At 46.1% G+C, this 23,263-nt stretch overlaps 1 protein-coding gene across 11 annotated transcripts in view; it reads left to right on the top strand.

Annotated features, from left to right (window-relative positions):
* Window positions 1–22,997, top strand: part of LOC106601244 (histone acetyltransferase p300) — a 34,177-nt gene extending 11,180 nt beyond the window's left edge. The window contains exons 8-29 of one of the 11 annotated variants that reach the window (XM_045715143.2): window positions 599–733; window positions 950–1,067; window positions 1,221–1,404; window positions 4,044–4,121; window positions 7,224–7,309; window positions 7,480–7,632; window positions 7,744–8,226; window positions 8,504–8,734; window positions 8,904–9,096; window positions 9,386–9,504; window positions 11,889–12,128; window positions 12,309–12,397; window positions 13,941–14,021; window positions 14,564–14,620; window positions 14,918–14,995; window positions 15,288–15,355; window positions 16,879–17,029; window positions 17,263–17,523; window positions 17,741–17,906; window positions 18,050–18,217; window positions 18,457–18,621; window positions 18,711–22,997. In XM_045715143.2, the coding sequence (XP_045571099.2) occupies window positions 599–733; window positions 950–1,067; window positions 1,221–1,404; window positions 4,044–4,121; window positions 7,224–7,309; window positions 7,480–7,632; window positions 7,744–8,226; window positions 8,504–8,734; window positions 8,904–9,096; window positions 9,386–9,504; window positions 11,889–12,128; window positions 12,309–12,397; window positions 13,941–14,021; window positions 14,564–14,620; window positions 14,918–14,995; window positions 15,288–15,355; window positions 16,879–17,029; window positions 17,263–17,523; window positions 17,741–17,906; window positions 18,050–18,217; window positions 18,457–18,621; window positions 18,711–21,878 (6,472 nt within the window). In that variant the 3' untranslated portion in view covers window positions 21,879–22,997. Of the gene's footprint in view, window positions 1–598; window positions 734–949; window positions 1,068–1,220; window positions 1,405–4,043; window positions 4,122–7,223; window positions 7,310–7,479; window positions 7,633–7,740; window positions 8,227–8,503; window positions 8,735–8,903; window positions 9,097–9,385; window positions 9,538–11,888; window positions 12,129–12,308; window positions 12,398–13,910; window positions 14,022–14,563; window positions 14,621–14,917; window positions 14,996–15,287; window positions 15,365–16,878; window positions 17,030–17,262; window positions 17,524–17,740; window positions 17,907–18,049; window positions 18,224–18,456; window positions 18,622–18,710 lie in introns of all 11 variants that reach the window. The other 10 variants (XM_045715140.2, XM_082973726.1, XM_082973725.1 and 7 more) reach the window with 10 other exon arrangements.
* Window positions 22,998–23,263: the final 266 nt, after the last annotated feature.

Raw genomic sequence — 23,263 nt, 5'->3', positions numbered from 1 at the left:
CAGACACTGTAGTTTCGATAGGGATTCAAAAGAACTACAATTCTCAGATTTCCCACTTCCTGGTTGGATTTTTCTCAGGTTTTTGCCTGCCATATGAGTTCTGTTATACTCAGACATCATTCAAACAGCTTTAGAAACTTCAGAGTGTTTTCTATCCAAATCTACTAATAATATGCAAATATTTGACTCTGGGCCCGAGTATTAGGCAGTTTACTCTGGGCACGCTTTTCATCCGAAAATGAAAATACTGCCCCCTATACCTTAAGTTAAGAAAATATTTACTAAATAAACTAAAGTAAAAAAAAAATTGAAATCAAATCAATCAAAAAGTAACACAAGAAATGTACTTAACAATAATGAGGCTATATACAGGGGGTACCGGTACTGAGTTAATGTGCAGGGGTAGAGGTTAATCGAGATAAGAACTCACTATCCTTGGAATTCAATACTGATTTTTATGGTCCTGCCATCTCTAAAGACTTAAAACATTATTCTACACAGCAACACGCTCACAAGTTCAAAGTTACTTCATTGACTACCTTGAGAAAAATTATGGCTTCCAGCCTGTCGTTTCTGTCCCACTCTCTTCAACTCTCAGTTTGATGAACGACGGCAGCGGGGTGGGCAGTCTGGGCTCCATGCCCATGGCGACCCCTCCCTCAGCCGCGGGCATGAGGAAGAACTGGCACGAGGACATCACCCAGGACCTGCGTAACCACCTCGTCCACAAGCTGTGAGTCTGCCCTGACTGCACCAGAGTCACAGAGGGGGACACGTAGGCCATTGCAGTTTTAACGAAAAAGTGTTCTTCTGCTGTTGCTATTAGACGAGTACTCTGTATATGTGACTCTGGACTGCACCCACACTACACAATTATGGTTCATTGCAGGCTGTCAGTGTCTTTTGGCTTATCTCTCTGTATCTCTTTATCCGTCTGCTGGGTGAGCAGTGTGCAGGCCATCTTCCCCACCCCGGACCCGGCTGCGCTGAAGGACCGGCGGATGGAGAACCTGGTGGCTTACGCGCGTAAAGTAGAGGGGGACATGTACGAGTCGGCCAACAGCAGGGTGAGAACTAACTCCTCAATGTTGTGGGTGAAGACTGCTATTACAGTAGTATACCAGAAAGTTTAAATCACCGTATTCAATAACTGACCACAACAAGTAATGGCGGACTAGAGGGTGTATATACATTTATTGAATTTCCTAAATCGCTACCAGGCGGAGTACTACCACCTCCTGGCTGAGAAGATCTATAAAATCCAGAAGGAACTGGAGGAGAAGCGGCGGACGCGGTTACAGAAGCAGGGCATGATGCCCACGCAACCTGACATGCCCCCCTCAGGCCTGCCACAGGGAACCCTAAGCATGGGCCAGTCGCCTCTGGCCCCCGGACCGCCGTCCAGTGAGTAGACACTTTAAAAACACACACACATTTGACAACATACAGTTGAAGTCAGAAGTTTACATACACCTTAGCCAAATACATTTAAACTCACTTTTTCACAATTCCTGACATTTAATCCTAGTAAAAATTCCCTGTCTTAGGTCAGTTAGGATCACCACTTTATTTTAAGAATGTGAAATGTCTGAATAATAGTAGAGAGAATGATTTATTTAAGCTTTTATTTCTTTCATCACATTCCCAGTGGGTCAGAAGTTTCCATACACTCAATTAGTATTTGGTAGCGTTGCCTTTAAATTGTTTAACTTGGGTCAAACGTTTCAGGTAGCCTTCCACAAGCTTCCCACAATAAGTTGGGTGAATTTTGTCCCATTCCTCCTGACAGAGCTGGTGTAACTGAGTCAGGTTTGTAGGCCTCCTTGCTTGTACATGCTTTTTCAGTTCTGCCCACAACTTTTCTATAGGATTGAGGTCAGGGCTTTGTGATGGCCACTCCAATACCTTGACTTGTTGTCCTTAAGCAATTTTGCCACAACTTTGGAAGTTTGCTTGGGGTCATTGTCCATTTGGAATACCCATTTGCGACCAAGCTTTAACTTCCTGACTGATGTATTGAGATGTTGCTTCAATATATCCACATCATTTTCTTTCCTCATGATGCCATCTATTTTGTGAAGTGCACCAGTCCCTCCTGCAGCAAAGCACCCCCGCAACACGATGCTGCCACCCCGTGCTTCACGGTTGGCATGCTGTTCTTCGGCTTGTAAGCCTCCCCCTTTTTCCTCCAAACATAACAATGGTCATTATGGCCAAACAGTTCTATTTTTGTTTCATCAGACCAGAGGACATTTCTCCAAAAAGTACGATCTTTGTCCCCATGTGCAGTTGCAAACTGTAGTCTGGCTTTTTTTATGGTGGTTTTAGAGCAGTGGCTTCTTCCTTGCAAAGCGGCCTTTCAGGTTATGTCGATATAGGACTCGTTTTACTGTGGATATAGATGCTTTTGTGCCTGTTTCCTCCAGCATCTTCACAAGGTCCTTTGCTGCTGTTCTGGGATTGATTTGCACTTTTCACACCAAAGTACGTTCGTCTCTAGGAGACAGAACGCGTCTCCTTCCTGAGCGTTATGACGGCTGCATGGTCCCATGGTGTTTATACTTGCGTACTATTGTTTGTACAGATGAACGTGGTACCTTCAGGCGTTTGGAAATTGCTCCCAAGGATGAACCAGACTTGTGGAGGTCTACAGTTTTTTTTGGCTGATTTCTTTTGATTTTCCCATGATGTCAAGCAAAGAGGCACTGAGTTTGAAGGTAGGCCTTGAAATACATCCACAGGTACACCTCCAATTGACTCAAATGATGTAAATTAGCCTATCAGAATCTTCTAAAGCCATGACATCATTTTCTGGAATTTTCCAAGCTGTTTAAAAGCAGTCAGCTTAGTGTATGTAAATGTCTGACCCACTGGAATTGTGATACAGTGAATTATAAGTGAAATAATCTGTCTGTAAACAATTATTGAAAAAATTACTTGTGTAATGCACAAAGTAGATGTCATAACCGACTTGCCAAAACTATAGTTTGTTAACAAGAAATTTGTGGAGTGGTTGAAAAATGAGTTTTAATGACTCCAACCTAAGTGTATGTAAACTTCTGACTTCAACTGTTGCTACTCTCTTTCAACATAGGTGTGATTAGCACTGCTTGATCCCAATTGCGTGGCTTTATTTACTTCAATAGCTAGATTTCCATCCAATGGGCAACAGATTTAAGACTTCAAAAATCAGCATAAAAACTAAATGAGCATTCTCCCAGCAGAGGGGTGTGTCCATCAATATTTTATTTCTCTTGTGTTTTGTTGTTGTATTCACTTTTTTAAAACTCTGCATCATTGGGAAGGGCTTGAAAGCATTAATTTCACTGTAAAGTCTACACCCGTTGTATTCAGCGCATGTGACAAATAGAATTTCATGTGGCTTAAAAGCTATGTGTAATGACAGAGTGCATATAAAAATTACTTTTGCGGTTCATTCTCAGGTACGGTAACTAATAACAGAAGTTCAATGTGTTTCAATTACATTTTCAACTCTACTGATGGTTTTGTCACAGAAACTGTTAATTAGACAAGTGTGCTGGTAAAGTGGACAGGGTGGGTTAAATGATATGAATAAGAACAAGATCCTTTTATTTGATAATTGGCAGCCAAGCACCAATCATCATGTCACCAACATTCAAATAATGGCCTACCGTCAATATTTTTGGGAAATTTGCAAGATCACCGTGCACTTAACCACCATGTGAAGTTGATCATAGCTTGTTTAGTCTGCATATAAACTTTTCATGCTTTCCCATGTCATATCGTGGTGGTAGGCCTACAATGTAACATATCATTGCGTGACTCCAAGTTTACTTCAATATGATGGTTATTATATCAATATTTCTACCGGAATTGTCACTTAATCAGTTATCCACCCTTGTCTAGTGTATTTTGTTTTTGGAAATGAGGACATTTTATCGACACATTTCCTGTTTCCATCAGGCAGTCAGTTAATTCATCCGCATGCAATGGTTGGATGGAAACCTGGTTACTGTAGCCATAGATGCAAAGCTAATGAATGTGTTTCTCTTCACTCTCAGATGGTTCTCATGCTGACCCCTCCATGGTTCGACCCACCGGACCCAATCAGATGGTGAACAGGATGCAGAACCCTGCAGGTAAGTTGTTCCTACAGTCATACAGTTGAAGTTGGAAGTTTACATACACCTTAGCCAAGAACATTTAAATTCAGTTTTTCACAATTCCAGGCATTTAATCCTAGTAAAAATTATCTTTCTTAGGTCAGTTAGGATCACCACTTTATTTTAAGAATGGGAAATGTCAGAATAATAGTAGAGTGATTTATTTCAGCTTTTATTTCTTTCATCACATTCACAGTGGGTCAGAAGTTTACATACACTCAATTAGTATTTGGTAGCATTGCCTTTACATTTTTTAGCTTGGGTCAAATGTTTCGGGTAGCCTTCCACAAGCTTCCCACAAGAAATTGGGTGAATTTTGTCCCATTCCTCCTGACAGAGCTGGTGGAACTGAGTCAGGTTTGTAAGCATCCTTGCTCACACACGCTTTTTCAGTTCTGCCCACAAGTTTTCTATAGGGTTGAGGTCAGGGCTTTGTAATGGCCACTAATACCTTGACTTTGTTGTCCTTAGGCCATTTTGCCACAACTTTGGAAGTATGCTTGAGGTCATTGTCCACCTGGAAGACCCATTTAGGACCAAGCTTTAACCTCTCTGGGAACATTTCAACAGCCAGTGAAATAGCAGGGCGGCAAATTCAAAACAACAAAAATCTCATAATTCAAATTTCTCAAACATACAACTATTATATCCCGTTTTAAAGATACACTTCTCGTTAATCCAACCACATTGTCCGATTTCAAAAAGGCTTTACGGCGAAAGCATAAAATTAGATTGTTAGGACAGCGCCGAGACAAGAAAAACCACACAGCCATTTTCCAAGCAAGGAGAGGCGTCACAAAAACCAGAAATACAGCTAAAATGAATCACTAACCTTTGATGATCTTCATCAGATGGCACTCATAGGACTTCATGTTACACAATACATGTATGTTTTGCTCGATAAAGTTCATATTTATATCCAAAAAACCCATTTTACATTGGCGTGTAATGTTCAGAAATGTTTTGCCTTCCAAAACTTCCGGTGAATGAGCACATCAATTTACAGAAATACTCATCATAAACGTTGATAAAATATTAAACTGTTATTCAAAGAATTATAGATGCACTTCTCCTTAATGCAACCGCTGTGTCAGATTTCAAAAAAACTTTACAGCGAAAGCACACTTTGCAATAATCTGAGTACAGCACTCAGACAACAACAAGCAATACAGATACCCACCATTTTGGAGTCAACTAAAATCAGAAATAGCATTATAAATATTCACTTACCTTTGATGATCTTCATCAGAATGCACTCCCAGGAATCCCAGTTCCACAATAAATGTTTGTTTTGTTCGATAAAGTCCATAATTTATGTCCAAATACCTCCTTTTTGTTCGCGCGTTTAGTCCACTACTCCAAATGCAGAAAGCGTGCGCAAAATGTCACGACGAAAAGTTAAAAAAAAGTTATATTTACGTTCGTAGAAACATGTCAAACGATGTATAGCATCAATCTTTAGGATGTTTTTATCATAAATCTTCAGTAATATTCCAACCGGACGATTCCTTTATCTTCAAAAAAGAAAAGGAACACAGCTAACTCTCATGGGAGCGTGCGCCACTGAACTCATGTAATTCTCTGTCATCTGACTCCAGGAGCTCTTATTCTCACCCCAGTCACAGTAGAAGCATGAAACAACGTTCTAAAGACTGACATATAGTGGAAGCCCTAGGAAGTGCAAAATGACCCCACAGACACTGTATACTGGATAGAGAATTTCTTGAAAAACTAAAAATCCAACCAGGAAGTGGTTTGTTCTCAGGTTTTTGCCTGCCATATGAGTTCTGTTATACTCAGACATCATTCAGACAGTTTTAGAAACTTCAGAGTGTTTTCTATCCAAATCTACTAATAATATGCATATCCTACCTTCTGGGCCCGAGTAGCAGGCAGTTTAATTTGGGCACGTTATTCATCTGAATTTCCGAATACTGCCCGCTGTCACCAAGAAGTTAACTTCCTGACTGTCTTGAGATGTTGCTTCAATATATCCACATTTTCTTTCCTCATGATGCCATCTATTTTGTTAAGTGCACCAGTCCCTCCTGCAGCAAAGCACCCCCACAACATGATGTTGCCACCCCGTCCTTCACGGTTGGCATGGTGTTCTTCGGCTTGCAAGCCTCCCCCTTTTTCCTCCAAACACGATGGTCATTACTTTTTGTTTCATCAGACCAGAGGACATTTCTCCAAAAAGTACAATCTTTGTCCCCATGTGCAGTTGCAAACTGTAGTCTGGCTTTCTTATGGCGGTTTTGGACCAGTGGCTTCTTCCTTGCTGAGCAGCCTTTCAAGTTTTGTACCTGTTTCCTCCATCTTCACAAGGTCCTTTGCTGTTGTTCTGGGATTGATTTGCACTTTCCGCACCAAAGTACGTTCATCTCTAGGAGAAAGAACGCGTCTCCTTCCTGAGCGGTATGACGACTGCGTGGTCCCATGGTGTTTATACTTGCGTACCATTGTTTGTACAGATGAACGTGGTACCTTCAGGCATTTGGAAATTGCTTCCAAGGATGAACCAGACTTGTGGAGGTCTACAATTTTTTTTTCTGAGGTCTTGGCTGACTTCTTTTGATTTTCACATGATGTCAAGCAAAGAGGCACTGAGTTTGAAGGTAGGCCTTAAAATACATCCACAGATACACCTCCAATTGACTCAAATGATGTCAATTAGCCTATCAGAAGCTTCTAAAGCTATGACATAATTTTCTGGAATTTTCCAAGCTGTTTAAAGGCACAGTCAACTTAGTGTATGTAAACTTCTGACCCACTGGAATTGTGATACAGTGAATTATAAGTGAAATAATCTGTCTGTAAACAATTGTTGGAAAAATTACTTGTGTCATGCACAAAGTAGATGTCCTAACCGACTTGCCAAAACTAGTTTAACAAGAAATTTGTGGAGTGGTTGAAAAATGAGTTTTAATGACTCCAACCTAAGTGTATGTAAACTTCCGACTTCAACTGTATATGCACAGCTCAGTTTGCTGCTTGGCACAAACCGAACCAGTCTGAAGGGTGGACATATAATGGTGGCTAATGTGTGTTACTGGTTTGCTCTCTCGTCTGTCTCAGGGATGAATCAGTTTGGACAAATGGGTATGCAGTCATTAGGTCAGAGGTCAACGCCTCCCCTCCCACTTGGTGGACCTCTAAATCAGGTTAGTCGCCCTCTCTCATTCTAAATGTCCAAATTAAGTTGGAAAATAACTGCATTCAATATTAATAGAAATTGATTATATTTCAACATTCCAATCACAGCGACTATAGAAAATAACCATGGTCTCATTAGAACAAAATTGAGTAATTTATCTTGTTCGGTCTCACTCAGATGGGCATGGGGCCTACGCGGATGGGGCAGCCCAACGTGGCCCAGCTCCAGAACCAGTACCTCCCTCCTGGTCAGTTCCCTGGGTCCAGTCCTGGTCTCGGGGCTGGCCCAGTCGGCATGAACCATCCAGGGCCACAAGGAGGCGTGGTACAGGTAAATGGATACTGGAACCAATGCTATAAGTAAAGGGTGACAGTAAAGTAGTTGTTATAGTTGATGTTGGGTATAGACTCTAACCGTCTCCTCCATGGTGTTTTCCAGCAGGCTCAGATGCCCACGCCGCCCTCGCTCCCGGTCAGCAGCCCTGCAGCCCAGCCAGGCTCAGTGGCAGGATCAGGACACTCCCAGGGCTCTATGGGGCCAGGCAGTGTTGGAGGCCCTCCTTCCAACCTGCAACTGCCCAACTCCTCTCAGGCTAACTCGCACCCGCACTGCCCCCCCATCCGACAGAACTCCCCCTCCCCGGCACGCAGCCTCACGCCAACCCCTCATCATACGCCGCCTGGTCTGCCAGGCTCGCAAACCCCCCAGCCTCACACACCCAACCCGCCCCAGGTTGCCGCTCCGCTCCCGCAGCAGCAGCTAGCGTCGTCACAGCCAATGGGGCAAGGAATGAACTCTGAGAAGCCCAGTCAGCTCCAGCAGCAGACAAACGGTGGTGGAGCTTCTGGAGCCCTCCAGACGGGGCAGGCTCAGCCTGTGCCTACCCAGAATGCCCATGTGCCAACCCAGCTTCCGCGAACTCCAGTGAGTAGTTTCCCCATAGTCTCACTAACTCAACTCCTCGTGGTTGTCAGAAGTGCTGTTCTTTGGATTTCTAAGCTGATCCCTGATCTCTGGCTATACCTCCATACGTCACATCTCTGAGATTTCCCTCGTTGCCTGGACCGACACCTTAGTCATTCTCTTGCCCTCCGTTCCTTGTTGGTCTACGTCTTTGGCTGTTCACTCTTTTCACTATCTCTTTTGGCTGGTTCTGTTATTCATTTCCTTTCCATTAACTTTTCTCTCTCTGTCCTCCCAGCTGTCTCAGAAGTCTTCTCTGACGGCAGACGGCCAGGCTTCCACTCCGGCCTCGGTGAGCAGCGTGGACCCTAGCTCCCAGCTGACCTCGTCTGACGCCCCTGCCCCAGCTGAGCCCAAGATGGAGGTGAAACAGCAGGACGATGAGGATGCCGAGGACCAGGGAGAGGGGAAGGCCTCTGGGAAGATGGGCAAGGGACAGGCAGACATCAAGTCGGAGGAGAAACCTGAGGTGAGTCTTCCAGTTTTTCTAAGGCAGGGGTGCAAAAGCAAAAGACAGTGCTAGCTAGCCAGCGTGGTGAAGATTATTTTACACACAGCTAACATATTTTATTACATTCAGGATGATGTCTGGAATAGGATATTGTGTATAGCATATTGAACATGATGTTCCCTCTCAGATTAAGAAGGAGAAGCCTTCAGGCGATGGCTGCAAGGGCGAGCCTATGGACACGTCGTCATCGGCAGCAACGCCGAAGATGGAGGACAGAGACAGGAAGCCAGAGGTGAAGACTGAGCCCAAAGACGAAGAGGAGAGGTCGGGGGCATTGGGCACGCACAACTCCCCCGCCAGCGCTCAAAACAAGAGGAAAAGTAAGACCCCTACCCCTTACTCTTTCCTATCTTCTTCATAGGAGTAATGTACCTGTCCTTATCTTCATATGCAAGCATTCTTCAACATTTGTTTCGGACCTAAGTCAGACATGGTGTATAGATCTAGGCTATGAGTCTTTGAAGCTAAGTGTATATTCACCGGTAAACAGCCTGATCAAAAACAATTTTTCACATCTTTCTTGCTCCTCCTTTTCCACTACTTGCACTGCCTATATCCCCCTTCCTCTCCTCTGTCGCTCCCTCTCTCCTCCTCTTTCCACTACCCCAGTCTTTAAGCCTGAGGAGCTGCGTCAAGCTCTGATGCCCACCCTGGAGGCCTTGTACCGCCAAGACCCTGAGTCTCTGCCCTTCCGCCAACCGGTGGACCCCCAGTTACTGGGAATACCCGTACGTATTCGAACTAGTAACAAAACTAACCTGGTAAGGGACTGCGCTGGCTTCCATTTTGCTTCCCTCTAAAAACGTTCTTACCGTTCTTTTTAGTTCATTTTTCTCACATTCCTTTTTCATTTTCCTTTTTCTTTCATCTCTCTCTTCATCCTTACCACTGCCACATGTGTGCAAGAGTGGGGTGAGGGAGTGACTGTTGGCTAGGGGAGTTGTAGCGATACTGTGTTAGTGAGGAAAAAGCAGTCTCAATCCTGAATTTGAGTGTTATCTCTGCTCAGGTAGAGTATACTATACATCAAACGTAGGTCGGTTGGTTTTTACTGTAGGTTCTTGGGTGTGTGTGTGCGTGTCAACTCATGCTTGCTTCTCTCTAATTCTCTTACACCACAAAAAAAAACACAGCAATGCTATGTACATTTTTTTTAAACTTGTTTTGCTTGTAAACCAAGTCAACAGAAATCAATAAGTCTGTCAGTAACATTTAAGAGATGCAAATTTAAACCTTAAATTCTGTTAGAATTTAACAAAAATATTTTTGGATTGGTTTCTACCGGTCAATTTTGATTAAGATCAACCTTTGAGGTGGTTTTGCCCTGGCCGTGAATGTTAGACCCCTGGGCCTTGTTAATGACGGCTTGTGTTTTTGCCTTTCATCAGACTTCAAAAAGGCCTCAAATAAGCAGCCATTTTATCAGTGGCACATCACCGTTCTGCATTTAAAGTAACATGCCCTAAAGGGGAAATTTACTAGCCAAAAATGTTCATAGCCCATTACTTTTTTTATTCTTTAAACTGCTTTCTTTTAATTGCATTTTTTTTTACAATTCCAATTTGGATATGATTTAGCAATTAATTTTTTCTCTCCCACATATGCCTATTCATAGTAGAAGCTTTCTAGACAGTTCCTCGCCAGTAATAAGTATTGTTGAAGTTGATTGTGTGTTATGTGAAGAGTTGTGCCAATGCCTGTATGCAACAGTAGTGTGTCTCCGATAATGCTAATAGCTAGCAAATCAAATATCTCAGACCTCTTCTTGAACACCCGTGAAGAGATACCCAGGCAATGATGTCTGGCACTAATTACAATAATTGTTTGTACGCCATTGAGGCTGCATGTACACAGGCAGCCCAATTCTGATCTTTTTGCCCAATTATTGGCAGAGGAGCTGATCTGATTGGTCAAAAGACCAATTAGTAGAAAAAGATCAGAACTCTAGGCTGACAGTAAATGCAGCCTGAGAGGGGGACTTGATATTGTATGGTCCTCACCATAGTTTTAACTCTCCTGAAGCAGTGCTAGGGCACACTTTTTTTCCATTCTATGAGGTCATTGGCACACCTCTCCTCAGTAACCCTCAATATCCCCAGTGATGCACCTGACCCCAGAACACCACCTGGGTATTCAACATGGACACACAACCAGGCTTAGAAACTGCTCAAATAACCAGCAATACCACACTTTTATGAGTGCAAGGATTTATCTATCCACAATGGGATTATCACACCTCAATTTCCAATACACTCATAGAAACAACACTCATAGTTGTTGTAATTGAGCTCAGATGAATGGAATGCAGCATACTATGTGCCATGTGTTCATGCATCACAGGCTGTTGTGTCCTCTGTTTGTCAAAGTGAAGGGTCTCATTTCCTGTTTGTGTTTCCCTGGAGACGGAGAGAGATCCTTGGCTTTGCCCCTTTGTCTCAGTGCTCTTGGCTTTGACTGTGCCGTGTTGCCAACGTCCATGCTGCCAGTTTACCAGCGTGTGTTACTGCCTGACTGACTGTTGTTACTGCTCTGTTCACCTCAGCTTTGCACCCTGACTCGTGCCCTGAAAATGCTCTCCTTCAGGAGAGTCTGTAGAGGAGAAAGCGGTTGCACTGGAACCGTCTGCTTGAAAAACAAACACAAATTTACAGTGCACAGCAGGTGCTTTTCCTGTCATTTCTGTAAAAAAAGTTGGTCTGCCTTTAGAGTACTAATCTAGCCTTGATTTGAGGAGAAGTTTGAATTTGGCCAGAATGGGAGGGGACAAGCCTGGCCACCCCAGTGTCCTTCCTTGGCCTGTTCCCCATTAATGTAGAAATGGTGCAAAGTTTGAGTGGTGAAGGGGAGAAGCTGTCTTGTCTCTCTGTCTTCACGTGAACCTCTGCAGCCATCAACATTGTCCCCTGCACCCTCTTCTCTCCCCTGCTCTGGTTCCACCTGGATGTCCACCACAACTTCTGCTACTTCAACAACTACGATGATGATGACGACGACGACCATGGTCTTCTCTACCTCCCCCCCGCATCGATGACCACACCAATCCCTTTTCTCCCCACCTTCCTTTCCGGGCTGAACCGTACCCTCTCTGACACCTGGACTTGGTCCCCTCCAGGACTACTTTGACATTGTAAAGAACCCCATAGACCTGTCGACGATAAAGCGTAAGCTGGACACAGGACAGTACCAGGAGCCCTGGCAATACGTGGATGACATCTGGCTCATGTTTAACAACGCCTGGCTGTACAACCGCAAGACGTCCCGCGTCTACAAGTACTGCTCCAAGCTGGCCGAGGTGTTCGAAGCCGAAATCGACCCTGTCATGCAGGGCCTGGGCTACTGCTGCGGGAGGAAGGTGAGTGGAAGTGTGTGTAAAATGGATGTGTAACATCAGTCATTGAAGTCAGCACAGCTTTTACCTTCTCTCCTTACCACTGCGTGTTAAACATACTATCGTACAAAATAATTGGCTTCATGGATAAATCTTTTTCAGTACATAGACTATCTCTTACTATGTCCTCTCTTATGTTTGCAGCTTGAGTTTTCCCCCCAAACTCTATGCTGCTATGGGAAACAGTTATGCACCATCCCGCGCGACGCTGCTTATTTTAGCTACCAGAACAGGTAAGGGGCGGACAGAAGCACAAACAAACTCACATACTCAGACACTGAAAGGAGCAGGGTCATTCATACCCTCAAGGGTTCGCTCTCTCACACACACCCACGTACACAAGTCATGTTTTCTGCATATTTTATATAAATCCACATTTCACTAATCTACTTGAGTGATTGTCTTATTGTGATGTTATTGTGCATGCTGATATTCTCTGCAATATAGCATTGTTCAATCACAAATGAGTTAAGTTTTAATTTGGCTTTAAATGGTTACACTCTGCCACCATTTTCATCTTCATCCTTCACCCATTTAATTTTTACTTTTGACATTTACAAAGTGAGTTCCCTGTCTTGAGAGTATTTTGAAATCTACACTTTTCCACTAGTCTACTTAGAATGCATAGAGAAATGTATTGATCAATTACAGGTAAGTAATTGAATCAAACTGATAATTGGCAAATGGATAGATAATTGCTTTTGGACACAACTTCAAATAAGACTCAGGGTGATATTGCTGCACAGCTGCAGTGAACACTTTGATTTGCAGAACATTTCATTGAACAAAGCTGTGGAGATGATTGGCTTGATTCATTTCACCGTCAAGACAGAATCACTATAGTGTAGTTACGTTAGAGCAACATAATATTAACAACCTCACTACATGTATGATAATCCCTCTCCAACTCAAGAAAGGGACCCTCTTTATAAATGTAGCAAAAGGATGATGGGTCGCTGTTGCACTACCACTTGCTTTTCCTCATCCACACTGTTTTTTTGAGCCCCCCCCCCCCCCTTTGTTGCTGTTAACTTAAAGGTATACTTTGGGATTTTGGCAGATGAACTTGTGGATACCATTTTATGTCTGTCGAGTATGAAGGAAGATAGTTGTTTCATGAGGCAATGCTAACTAGCATATACCCATAGTCTTCCAGTCATTGTGCTAACGCTAGTTAGCAATTGCGCTAGTTAACGTCCTTAAACCAGCACTGAGGCATAAAAATGTTATCGACGAGTTCATCAGATTCTGGGGAAGTAGATAAAGGGCCTCGCTCCCAAAATCTCGGAGTATCCCTTTAATGAAGTTTTTGTCCACTCACTGACTGACACTAATCTGTGCTTTGCATTGGATCTCTGTCCTCGTTGATGTTATGTTCTCCATGTCCCTCACTCTTCCCATCCTATTCATCCCTCCATCGTCCTCGTCTGACCTGTAACGATTTATTTCACGCTTTTTTAATATTCATTTTGCCCTCCCTTCCCCCATCTCTTCCCTTCTCTCCCTCCTTTTTTAACGCTTGTGATGTCTGCATTGGCCTGCTTTGGTGTGACCAATCATCCACTCCAAAATGTAACTGCAAAATCAAAACACCTGCCCACACAAAAACCCTGCATCATGATTGGCTGCTACCTGGCGACGACCTTGCCCTCTGCTCTTCTCCTGGCCTGTCCTGCCCTGCCCTGATTGGTGACTGCTTCCTCGTGCCTTCTCTGTGATTGGCTGTGCGGTTGGCGAACGGTGTAGTTCACCACAATTTGGGCTTCTTGCTGACAGGTACCACTTCTGTGAGAAGTGTTTCAACGAAATCCAGGGCGAGTGCGTGTCCCTGGGGGATGATCCTTCTCAGCCTCAGACGTGAGTACCAGCCTCCCCACCCCTGCTAAATACTGACATGGTTTTTCTATTGCTCATTTTGATAACATGTAAATATTGTTTGGTTCCTTTTGATTTATAAATGCTTTCTATCAATGCGATTGAGAAATGTTAAATCTCTTCAATGGGACTTCTCTTTCTCCCCATCACTGAATACCTTCTCAGTCTCTCCCTTAGTGAAATGATCAACTTAAAATAAAAATAAAAAACATGTATTTCTCTCTCCTCTACCTCCTTAAGGCAGCAGTTCACCTCAATTGCTGTCTCCATCCTTTTACTTGATTTCTGCCTCTTCTCTCTTCAGCTAAAACCCCAACATACTGAGGGCTCCTAATGTTCCAGAAGTGTTAAATTATGTTTTCAAAATGGCTGAATCCTAGCCTGTATACAGCCAGAGCCTGCTCTTATTGCTTGTGACTTTTCTTTATGGCTGTAATATAGTACATTGCATTTCTGGCCCAGTGATTGGATTGAGTCTGTTCTTACCTCCCACACTCCTGGGCCCCTCTCCCTCCTCTTCACAGGTCCATCAGCAAAGATCAGTTTCAGAGGAAGAAGAATGACACGCTCGACCCTGAATGGTACCTACTCTTTTTTTCCCTTTACATTTGGTCTGTACTTGGTGTCAAACCATATGTTTTCCATGTGGTACATTTGCATAAACTTTAGATACTGTGAAATATTTGTTAACTGTAATATTTAGTCTTTACTGTGTTTTAGTCAGTTACTCCAGGGCCTGTTTAGGTTATCGTCATGGCTTTTGTGTTTGAAATGTTCTGCTAGTTGAAACTCCTGTTGAGAAAATAATGACTTTCCGTGTGTGACACATGGTATCAATAACCCTTCACTCTCTCTGTCCAACTCTCTCTTTTCTGTAGGCTTGTGGAATGTACCGACTGCGGGCGTAAAATGCACCAAATCTGTGTCCTGCATAATGACACCATATGGCCGGCAGGGTGAGTCACCTTGCATACACATTCTGTACATCTTATGTTAATGCAACTGTTAGAACTGTGAAACTGCCCACTTTATTCCAAGGTGCAGTTCCAGGTTCAATCTTACCGTGGTTGTGTTGCCCGTTTGCCATCATGACCCTCAGCAATACCTTACATCATTCATTGCTGCCAACTTATACAGTAGGACAAAGAAGTGAAGCTGAAGGCCACTGAGATATGGTAAATGACAAATGCATGTATGATCTATTTGAAGTAATGAAATAAAGCGTGTTCCTTTTCCTCATCTCCACAGCTTTGTATGTGACAGCTGTCTTAAGAAGGCCAATAAGACGCGGAAAGAGAACAAATACGCGGCCAGAAGTAAGTGGAGTAAGTGACAAACGGGGGGCGCTCATCTACTACCGTCATCTTCATCGGGGTGTCAGTCTGTCTCCCCTACCCTCTCCAGTCACTCAGCTGTTTCTTTTCGGTGTTCTCTTTATCCCTCTTCTCCTTTGGCGCTGTTACTGACACATACTCATTTCCTAAACGCACATCCCACAAGTATAACACCATACTTTCATGTGAAGAGCAAACACAATGGACTTTTTCCCACCTTCAAATCTGTTTAAATTTATGATTTGGTGCACTGTTTTCCAAATCATTTTCTTCTTTCCCCCGAGGCAGTCTGGTTTAATTCCCTACGCCCTGATACACTACTCGAGAGGACGAGTGTTCCAGTTAACACACATTCTACCTTTTTCCATTCTACTTTTTTCCATGACCCAACCCTTTCGTATCTCCCCCTCCCTCCCCAATGAAAATGTTATATGTAATATGTATGTATTTTTTTTATTTCAGAAGCCAGTCCTCAGACACTAGTTGCCAGTCCGCTGCAGATTTTTCTGGTTCGATTTCACTCTTATCCCAGGCCTGTACACACTGAAGGCCATGGCAAAACATTGTCATTTAGGGTTTCTTGGGTTTACAGTTTCCTGTTTTTAAGGTTTGTGTGTCACCGAGGCAGTCATGGACTTTTAAAAAAAAAAATCTTGTTGGAGCCTTATTTATGTCATCCTCATCTTTTTTTCCTCAGTGGGTGTCCACTGTCCAGAAATCTACTTGAAATCATATTTTGGGTGAAATCTTTTCAGTTTGCAATGGCATCGATACTCACGCTTTTTTCCCCAACTTTTTGACAGTTGTCCTGTTTTTGCGTGCCTACAATCCTTCCACGTGTGGAAATTCTTACCTCCCCCATCCCATTCTCCACACCCTCAATGAAGGCAGAGTTTTTAGGGAGCCACAGGTAGGCGAGCGGGCGTGCAAATTAAAAGGACCAACTGGCCTAGACTCATACAAGGATCTCAATGAAATATGTCTTGAATGGAAGAGGGGGAACTGTCCTTAATATGGTGTCAGATCCAGTTTACACCTTGTCATCTCTTCTGATATATTGAGTGTTCAGAGGATTAGTCCAAGTCACAGATATATTGTTAGTTGCCAAATTGACAACGGTATCAGGGCATTTTAGATATTAATTGACCAAGTGCTTTAGACTGACTCCAGAGTACTCTGAAACACTCTAGGAGCAGTCAGTGGTTGAGTTTGTATGCTTCTGACTTGCCCTTTTATAAAAACATATATTTTTTTAACTGTCAGATTAGAGCCCAGTGGTTCTTCTGTCTTTAATGTCACTAGTGAAGTTCTCTGCTCTGAGCTACTTAACAGACATAACCCCCATACACCCACCTACCACCCCAGACTGGGTTGGCTTTTACCGTAACCATGTGACCTTTCCTCTAATCGCTATCACCCATTTCCTCTCTTCCTTCCGTCCTCCATCATTTCTCCCTCCCTCCCTCCCTCTCCCATTCTATTCTTTCCATACTTCATTTTCACAGGGCTCCCCCAAACTAAGTTGGGCAGCTTCCTAGAGGGGCGAGTGAATGACTACCTCAGGCGGCAGAACCATCCAGAGTCTGGTGACGTCACTATCCGTGTGGTCCATGTCTCCGACAAGGTGGTGGAGGTCAAGCCAGGCATGAAGTCCAGGTGAGAGTTTTGAGGGGTAGTGATTCTTTAATACGGAGTCAAATATAGACTACCAAGGAAGATGTCAAATTGATCCTAGCGTCAATGGACTCAAGGTTCATGTGGGCTTTCAATTAGTCCCATTTGTGGACTAGAGTTGTGACTTATCCTAATGTTATCTGTTCTCGTGGGACAGCGCCTATACAGTGTTTGTGTGGGTGTGTCTACTTACGCTCTCCTTTTAACTGATACAGGTTTGTGGACACCGGGGAGATGTCTGAGTCCTTTCCCTACAGGACGAAGGCGCTGTTTGCGTTCGAGGACATAGACGGGGCTGACGTCTGCTTCTTCGGCATGCATGTGCAGGAGTACGGTTCAGACAGCCCTCCGCCCAACCAGAGACGCGTGTATATCTCTTACCTGGACAGCGTGCACTTCTTCCAACCTCGACACCTCCGCACAGGCGTCTACCATGAGATACTCATAGGGTACCTGGAGTACGTCAAGAAGTTGGGGTAAGAGACGAGGCCCTTTTTTTTACTAAGCTCAACCTATTAGTGGGCATAGATTCCTGAGAACACGACTTGACCTCATCACTCTAAACATAGTGTAATGACATGTACTAAATGTCTAAAGGGTCGGTTGCAGATTTCATTCTACTTTACTGTTCTAGTAAGATTCACTCTTTCCAGTTGCTGGTCTGATTCTTCAACCCTTCCTCTCCCATGGCAGGTTTACAACAGGGCACATCTGGGCTTGTCCCCCAAGTGAAGGGGACGACTACATCTTCCACTGTCATCCTGTGGACCAGAAGATCCCCAAGCCCAAGCGCCTACAGGAGTGGTACAAGAAGATGCTGGACAAGGCCGTAGCTGAGCGCATTGTGCATGACTACAAGGTGACTATAATCAGTTTTGTTTTGTCAGACATAGCACAGGCTGTGCCAGGCAGAAATCCAACTGCTTTCTTCTATGAGGTAATTGTATGTATGGAGTCCCCCCCCCTCCCCCCTTGACACATCTTATTCATGCTCTGTGTCAGGACGTCTTCAAGCAGGCCACAGAGGACCGTCTCACCAGTGCCAACGAGCTACCATACTTTGAGGGGGACTTCTGGCCCAACGTGCTGGAGGAGAGCATCAAGGAGCTGGAGCAGGAGGAGGAGGAGAGGAAGAGGGAGGAGAACAGCACCTCCTGCGAGAGCGTAGATGTGAGTGTAAGGACTTCAATACAACAGGAGAGAGAGGAGTGTTTTTGTGAATATGTTACAGGGGTGTGGGATATTGGTTGTTGGTTTTCAATAATAACATGATAGGGTTGGTTACAATAAAAAGTATTGCTTAGAGGATAGATATTGAACCATTGCTAATTGGGTCAATTTCGAGGCTGATTCAATGCTTTAATGGAATGTATTGGAGTCGATTTTAATCTGGTGTTCTCCACACACAGGCCCCGAAAAGTGACAGCAAGAATGCCAAAAAGAAGAACAGTAAGAAGACGAGCAAGAACAAGAACAGCAGCCTGATCCGAGCCAATAAGAAGAAACCAGGGATGCCCAATGTGTCCAATGACCTCTCCCAGAAGCTCTACGCTTGTATGGAGAAACACAAGGAGGTATTTGATGCTGTCGCCATCTTCTAAGTAAAGCCACACACACACATACTCTCAGTCCCAGTGCTCATCCTTTCTTCTGCCCCCTACAGGTGTTCTTTGTGATCCGTCTCATCGCCGGCCCCACTGCCAACTCCCTGCCCCCCATCACGGACCCGGACCCCCTAATGGCCTGCGACCTGATGGATGGGCGTGATGCCTTCCTGACGCTGGCCCGGGACAAGCACCTGGAGTTCTCCTCCCTGAGGAGAGCCAAGTGGAGCTCCATGTGCATGCTGGTGGAGCTACACAATCAGAGCCAGGACCGCTTCGTCTACACCTGCAACGAGTGCAAGGCAAGCGTGGAGACACGCTTCCACTGCACCGTCTGCGAGGACTACGACCTGTGTATCACCTGCTATAACACTAAGGGCCATGAACACAAGATGGAGAAGCTGGGCCTGGGCCTGGATGACGAGAGCAACAACGCAGCGGCCGCTGCCACTCAGAGCCCTGGGGACTCCCGCCGCCTCAGCATTCAGCGCTGCATCCAGTCCCTGGTCCACGCCTGCCAATGCCGCAATGCCAACTGCTCCCTGCCGTCCTGCCAGAAGATGAAGCGTGTGGTGCAGCACACCAAGGGATGCAAGCGCAAGACCAACGGTGGCTGCCCCATCTGCAAGCAACTCATTGCCCTGTGCTGCTACCACGCCAAGCACTGCCAGGAGAACAAGTGCCCCGTACCCTTCTGCCTCAACATCAAGCACAAGCTCCGCCAGCAGCAACTCCAGCACCGCCTCCAGCAGGCTCAGATGCTTCGGAGAAGGATGGCCAGCATGCAGAGGGTGGGCCAGCCTGCCTGCGGTGGAGGAGGACCTCCTGGGGGGCTGCCATCACCAGGTAACAATGGCACCACAGCCCCCAGTACACCCACATCAGGAGGCACCCAGCCCCCAACACCACAGACACCCACCCAGCCCAACATGCCTCCTGGGCCCCAGCCAGGGATGGGTGGTGGAGGAACTTTGCAGCAGCAGCAAGGTGGGATGCCTCAGCAGCACCACCAGCTTCACCACCAGTTTCAGCAGATGCCTGGAGGGGGGATGATTAACTCCCCCCAGCAACAGCAGATGGTTCCTCAGGTCCAGCAGCAGTCCCAGGCCTCAAACCCTCAACAGCTCCAGCAACACCCCAACAGCCTGCCCCCTTACACCAACAGGCCTCCAGGCTCCTCACCGCACCCTCAGTCCCAAGGCAAACCGGGCCTGGGACCAGCCACACCACCTCAGCAGCAACCACCTCAACAGCAGCCCAACCCTGGCCAGCCTTCTATGCCCCAGCAGCAGCAGCAGCAACCTCCTTCAGGGCCTCCTCCAGCGGCTGTGGAGATCGCCATGAAGATTCAACAAGTGGCAGACGCCCAAAGGAAGATGTCCCTGCAGAGGCAGGCGGCGCAGGCAGCTGGCATGATGCCTCCGCACCCTCACCACCAACAGCCCCAGGGCCAGATGGGCATGGCCCACCCTGGGGTGGGCATGGTGGGGGCCCAGGGGCTGCCTCCCCAGGCTCAGGCTGCTGCCAGGGCTCACATGGAGCAGCAGCAACAACAGCAGCAGCAGGGTCCTCCAGGTATGATGGTGGGCCCTGGCCCCATGCAGCAGCAGCCTAACCCCCAGAGCCAGCTGCCTCCACAGGTGCAGCAGCAGAGGGTTGGTCCCCCGCTTCAGAACCCCCAGCAACAGTGGGCCGGTCAGGGAATGCCACCCCAGCAGAGACAAGCCATGATGGGACATCCAGGCATGGTGGCCCCTCAGCAGCAACAACCGCAGCAAATGCAACAGCGGCAGCAGGCTCAGGGACCTGGTGGGTTGATTGGTATGGTGCAGCAAGGTGGTGCAGCTGGGGGTGGGAACCTCCCGCAGGCTGCCCTTCAGGAACTGCTGCGTACCCTTCGCTCCCCCAGCTCACCCGAGCAGCAACAACAGGTGCTCAACATCCTCCGCTCAAACCCTCAGCTAATGGCTGCCTTTATCAAGCAGAGAGCCTCCAAGTATAAGGGGGGCCCAGGACCCCCGGGAGCCCCTGGCGGGCCAGGTCCAGGCAGAGTTTCAGGAGGTATGGGTGGCCAACAGGTCAATGTGAATGCTGTGGCTGGTCAGCCAGGTATGCACATGGGTCAGGGAGTCAACATGCCCACCATGACCCAGCTACAGCAAGTACAGCAGCTACAACAGCAACAACAACAGCAACAACCGCAGCAGCAGCGTCCTATGCTTAGTAGTTTGCAGCAGCAACAGGTGGCAGCACTTCAACAGCATCAGCAAGGAGGGATGCCAGGCCAGCAGGCACCTAACATGGCCAACATAAACCCCCAGTTCAGAGAGCTCCTTATGAGGAGGCATCTCCAACTACAACAGCAACAGCAGCAGCAACAGATTGGGAACCATGCCCAGTTCCAGCAGCAGGGCTACATGGGCCAGCCTGGCATGGCCCCCCAGCAGCCTGGTCAGGGCCAGTCTGGACTGCAGCAGCAGCCTGGAGCCCAGCCAGGGCAGCAGCAGCAGGGTTACCCCAGCACGGTGGCCCAGCAGCAGGCTGCTGCAGTGCTCCAGCAGAGGCTCCAGCATCAGCACCAACTCCAGATGCAGCAGCAACAACACCAGAATGCCATGTCGGGCCACCAGGGGGCTGAGGGGGGTCCGGGTACTGGAGTAGGCGGCCCCCCTCAGCAGCCCCAGCCCCCGCAAGGTGCTCCCCAGCCGCAGTCCTCCCAGGCTCTGCTCCAGCAGGCACTGCACCAGAGGCTGCTTCAACAGCAGCAGCACCTGGGTGGGGGCTCTCCGGCCCAGCACAGCAGCCCCATGAGCCCCCAGCAGCAGATGGCCCAGTCCCCTCACCTGCAGGGCCAGACGCTGTCTACGTCCCTCAGCAACCAAGTGCGCTCGCCCCAGCCCTCCCCTCGACCCCAGTCCCAGCCACCACATTCTAGCCCCTCCCCGCGCATGCAGCCCCAGCCTTCCCCTCACCATATCTCCCCACAGACCCAGACGGGCTCCCCACACCCGGGCCAGCTACCCCAGCACCACCCTGGTATGGTGGTCCCCTCTCAACAACCGCCTCAGCAGCAGAACTCAATGGACCACTTTGGGTCAGACCAGAATGCCATGCTGTCTCAACTCAGTGGGATGGGTGGTCTCCATGGGCCTGGAGGACCTGACATGCTGTCTGGGAACAGCCAGGACCTTGGGCAGAACATTAATCATAACACTTTAGACATGTAGCCTCACCGGGACTGCACCTGGGACAGTGTTAGCCATTTTTTTTACTATTAATATTATTTAATGTTTTCAATAAAAAATACATTGAAGTGAACTTCCTATGGGAGATGCAACTATAAATCAACACGTCAATTAATAAATGAATGGTAAGTTATTGCTGTTAATATATTTTTTGCCAATTGTGTACAAATAGGGGGATGGTATCTCCCTTAGAGAATACGACGCAGGTAATATTTTTGGGTTTTGGGACTATGGGAGTATTTGCCTTTTTAAGAAATGTTTAAGATTTTTTTTTTTTTTTAAATGTAAGAGCAAATGATTTAATGCAATGGACTTATTGTAATTTCTCCATAAATCAGTCTTATCAGTTTAGCAGAGTGATTTGGATTAATATTATTATAAATCCAAACATCATGCATATCTTTATTTATTTTAGTTTTTTGACGGTTTGTTGGCATATACCCGAAGACTGCTACAATTCACATAGAATATATTTTTGTTATTGAAATGGGGGTGGGGTTATTTCATTTCACTGATGTCTGGGTTGGGCTTTCAATCTGGAATAAAATGAGTGTTTGTGGTTGAGGGCCTGCTGCAAGTTTCAGTGGCCAATGGAGACTACATTTGAAATGCCTAACCATTGGACATCAATACTGGAAGGGCCATCCCTCTCACTGAACACACATGCCCTCCCTCACCCTCGAATGTGTGAGCCCTCCTGTAAGACACTTAGTATTGGAGGTGGGGGGGCACATACCTATATGCCTGTAAAGTTTAGAGTACGTGAGGTATGTGGGGGGGGGGGGGTCCGCCAGTGCATCGGACATTACGGTTCTTGTAAAACAGAGGGAATGGATCCAAATGAACTGTGCTGCATAGAACTGAGAGATGTGACCAGTCGCTCTCTGCCTCACCCTTACTTTTCCCTCTGGACTAAACCCCAGCAGCTCAAGAGCCCAATGCACTGCTCCCCTTCTCCTGCCCCAGAATAAATGCTGTCCCTCCTCCCAACCCCAATTTATCTTTCTGCTCAGAACTTTGAGAGTTTAATTTAATATTTTTTACTGTACAAAGAACTGTGGACTCAAATACTGTTTTTTATAATAAAATGAAAATGAAAGATGTGCTGAATATTTTTTCTTGTAGCTAGTCAAATTAGAGTGCATGTTATTTTGGGGGGTGGGGGGATCGACCTAAATACATGGTTCTCTGAGGAGACTGACCCCCTAGTGGTGATAAAAGGAGGCACAAGTTGCTGCAAATGCATTTCCAAAACGGCTACTAAAATGGACCAGTGAGGGCACTTCTGTTACTGCTAACATGTTTTATTCCATGCTAAAACGTTGAGGTAATATCCATCCTGTTATATGAATCTCAAACACAAGTAG

The sequence above is a fragment of the Salmo salar genome, chromosome 03 (genome assembly GCF_965601325.2).
Source record: "Salmo salar chromosome 03, fSalSal1, whole genome shotgun sequence".
In the NCBI taxonomy this organism is placed as follows: domain Eukaryota; kingdom Metazoa; phylum Chordata; class Actinopteri; order Salmoniformes; family Salmonidae; genus Salmo; species Salmo salar.
The sequence above is the reverse complement of the archived record's forward strand: the minus strand, read 5'-3'. Positions and strand labels throughout refer to the sequence as shown.